Source organism: Zea mays, chromosome 1 (genome assembly GCF_902167145.1).
Source record: "Zea mays cultivar B73 chromosome 1, Zm-B73-REFERENCE-NAM-5.0, whole genome shotgun sequence".
NCBI classification, from domain to species: domain Eukaryota; kingdom Viridiplantae; phylum Streptophyta; class Magnoliopsida; order Poales; family Poaceae; genus Zea; species Zea mays.
The window spans coordinates 295740291-295743885 of NC_050096.1; the positions used below are offsets into that span (position 1 = coordinate 295740291).

The 3595-nt window shown below is 45.6% G+C and overlaps 1 protein-coding gene across 1 annotated transcript; it reads left to right on the forward strand.

Moving 5' to 3' along the window:
* Positions 1–614: 614 nt before the first annotated feature.
* Positions 615–2316, forward strand: LOC103644189 (uncharacterized). Its single transcript, XM_008667383.4, has one exon. It carries the CDS (start codon positions 1830–1832, stop codon positions 2088–2090), a length of 261 nt encoding a protein of 86 aa, XP_008665605.1. The 5' UTR covers positions 615–1829; the 3' UTR covers positions 2091–2316.
* The last annotated feature ends 1279 nt before the right edge of the window (positions 2317–3595 follow it).

The window sequence follows — 3595 nt, forward strand, 5'->3', positions numbered from 1 at the left end:
GAATTATTTGGTGGAGATGTCGGTTAGCTCGTCCAGCCTTGGCATGAATGAGGACTTGCCATTTGTACCTGACACACATAGCTCATTATTGCAGCAAGCGGCATGGGACAGGGAGCACTTCGATTATGAAATGCGAAAGTCTATTGCTGAGATTGTCCTAGAAGATGAGCTCTTTGATGTTGGTAGTTCCGTTCACAGTGTTGATTCATGCATGCAGTTCAGGGATCAAATTTGCATGTCTAAGTTACTCATCGATTCTTATCGAATGGAGTTGAAGTACAAGATAGCATACATTTCTATGTGTCAATGGGATCCTGGAATTTTGTCACTAGGTGATTGGCCTATAGGAGGGAATTTTAGTCCAAGGAAATCTGATTTGATCGGGTACTGTTATGAGAAAATGCCACCTTGGAATTTAACTGTAAACAACGACGATGGTTATTGGTTATGGAGATGCCAGTGAAGTCGGCGACTTGGTATATATATTTTTTTTTGATAGAACAGGAGGGGCAAAGCCCATACTGAAATATATTAAATATATAAAAATGTACATCAATTACAATTAATTACAAACAGAATTTATGAAACAAACAAATAAAAAAGATGCAAAGTGTCAAGATAGTTGTGCTCTCCAAATAGCGGCGGCCGGCAAGAAAAGATCTTTTCTGTTTCATTCTGTGCAGTGTTAGATCGAAAAAATGTTTAAAATTATTATAGCAAACTTAAACAGAAGGGTCCTTATTCCGCCTGATTGTGGTTGTGGTGGGTACAGATGCAAGGAAGTGCGCTGAGCACTCCGCGTGAAGCCAGCTGCTGCTGGATTGCGTTGCAGAGTTTCTAGTGCTTGCGATTTGACCCGTGTCGAAGTTGTGGTTGGTTTTTTTTTTTTTACTCAGTCGCCTTCTCCGGCCACGGCCACGTACACGTACCCTTGTTCACCGCCGCCTCCATTTCCTCCCGGTGGCACCGGGTGGACCACGCGCACGGCACACCTCGTGCATATGCACGAGGCAGCGCACGCGCGCGCGCGCGCGTTCCGGCGCCGACGGTGGCTGAGTCTGCGGTTCTGCCTCGCGCCCTCGCCCTCGCCCAACACCCGTGCGGACGAGGAGACGCACGCGACACGCAAAGGCTGCGCCGAAATTAGGCCCGTCCCACGATCCCCCCATGCCATTCTGCCAAGGCAGGCAAGCCTAGCGTCGACGTCGGCCCTGGTGGAGCGAGCTCAGGCGGCCAGGTTCGCCGACTTCCCTCTTGCCAGTGCCAGTGCCAGGTGGTGCTCGCCGTCCGTCCGTCCGTCCGTCCTCCTCTGCTTGCTTCCAGCACAGAGTCAAGCACGCGCACAACGAGGGCGCGGCGTACGCATGGCACGTGTATGGAAAAAAAAAGTAAGTCAAAAAGCCTCATCAGAGAATGCATTAGGTACTTTGATTTCCTAGACTGAATGTCTGAATCTGAATGAACTAACATGCCGGATGCATGCTGCGGAGTGCGGACTGCAAGTCTGAATCTGTGGAATTACCAGTGCAGCTTGCGGGTTCCAACTTCCAAACCAGCGACTGCGCGAGCGCGTCACTACTTGCGTTGCGTGTATTTATTTATACACGCGCATGCATGCATAATTGCATTGCATATACACAACACAGCAGCTCATCAACGCTTTACGCTTCCCTACTAGCTAGCTTAGTGTCCGAGGAGGAGTCAGAGGAACACGTACGGCGGCGGCGCTGCTAATAACACAGCCGTCTGCCGGCGCCGAGGATCTTCGCGAGCTATCTCTTCTCAGCCGGCCGGTACCAGTCGTCGACGCGACCCGTCGGCCTTCGATCATGAGGCCATCGTCGTCGACGGTTGCAGCAGCGGTTCTTGTCCTCGCCGCCGTCCTCGCCTCCGGCGGTACCGTCGGCGCGGCGGCGCGGCCGGTGGTGGGGCACGGCGGCGGCGATCGCGCCGCCGTCTTCGTCGCGGTGGAGGTGGCGACGGGCACGGATTCCTCGGCGCAGCCGTCCAACTGCACCTACGGGAACAACGTCGGCGGCGTGTGCCCTCCCTTTCCCCCCACCCCCAGCGCTCCCAATGCTGGGCACTAGCGGCCAGGTCAGGCCAGTGCCCCGGGCCCCGCGGCTACCGCGAGATTTCCGCGTTGCAGACGGACGGCCTGAAATTGATTCTGTTGTACTGTTCTGACTGAATGGATTGTATATGTGTTTGTCATGGAATAAAAGATTTGCTAACACGCTGAATTGTAACTTATTAGGACAGTTGTCCCTCGAGTATCTTGGAATCCAATTCTAATATATATCTGATTCTCGGTTAGCCATTGTTGTGTCAATGATGGCCCTAACAAAATGCTTCATAGGCTACTACACCCGTGGAATGGAACATTAAGCATTTGCCTTATGCAGGTAGATCGATTAGTACTGATCCATGTTCGAGCTCACTCTCACTTATGCATTGTTTGGCTGTTACTCTAGCCCACCCATATGTATTGAGATGGACCGGTCTAGAAAATAATTCTCAATAATATTTATCTTTTTCATATAAAAGTTGAATTTTTAAGTTTATATTTTTTTGGTGGTCGAGGAAACCATAACTTATGTTGAAAAATATATTCATAATTTTTATGATTATTTTATATTTAGTTTTTTTTATCATTAAAGATTTTTTAGGCAAAGTTATGGCATTACCTAATAGGCAATAAAATTTGAACTGAAAACTTAGTTTGTATATATAAAAAAATATGTTAAGAGATAGATTGAACCAACTTAAATATATGGAGGAGTAAATTATATTTAAAATTACTTTAGGAGGTTATATAGACATCTTCCATAGATGAGTGGAGGAATTTATACTTTTTTTAATAGTATATTCCATCTGTTTTAATTTATAATTCGTTTGATCTTTTATAACATAGTTTGATCGGTTCATCTTATTGATTTTTTTTCAAAAAGTCGAACAACTTAAACTCACACTTAAAATAATTTAAATACTAAATGATATCACAGTAAAAAAGAGTAATTATGATTTTTTTGAAAAAAAAAACAAGATGGATTACTTGGTAAAAAAAAATCAAACGAATTATAATTTAGAACAACGTAATCTATACTACTTGAAAGTCGCCTAGAGAGAGGTGAATAGGCGTAATCTGAAAATTACAACTTTAAACACACACTTCAAGCCGGGGTTAGTGTTAGAACTAAAATCAAGTCCGGGAGAGAGGGGAAAACAAATCAAATGGAAATCAATCGAATGAATACGGTGATTTGTTTTACCGAGGTTCGGTTCAAAAGAACCTAGTCTCCGTTGAGGAGGTCACAAAGACCAGGTCTATTCCAACCCTTTCTCTCTCTCAAACGGTCACTTAGACCGAGTGAGCTTTCTCCTTAATCAAACGAGTCACTTAGACCCTGCAAGGACCACCACACACTTAGATGTCTCTTGCTTTGATTACAAGTCACTTCGGAACAAGAATGAGGAAGGAAGAAAGAGATCCAAGCAGCAAGAGCGTAAATGAACACGAACACACACTCTCTCAAGTCACTGGGTGGTTGGAATGAATTTGGAACTTGGAGAGGCTTTGTTCTTTTGAATTGTG

Excerpts from the sequence above, each read along its gene's own strand:
- LOC103644189 (XM_008667383.4), top strand. The coding sequence starts at position 1,830 with ATGAGGCCATCGTCGTCGACGGTTGCAGCAGCGGTTCTTGTCCTCGCC.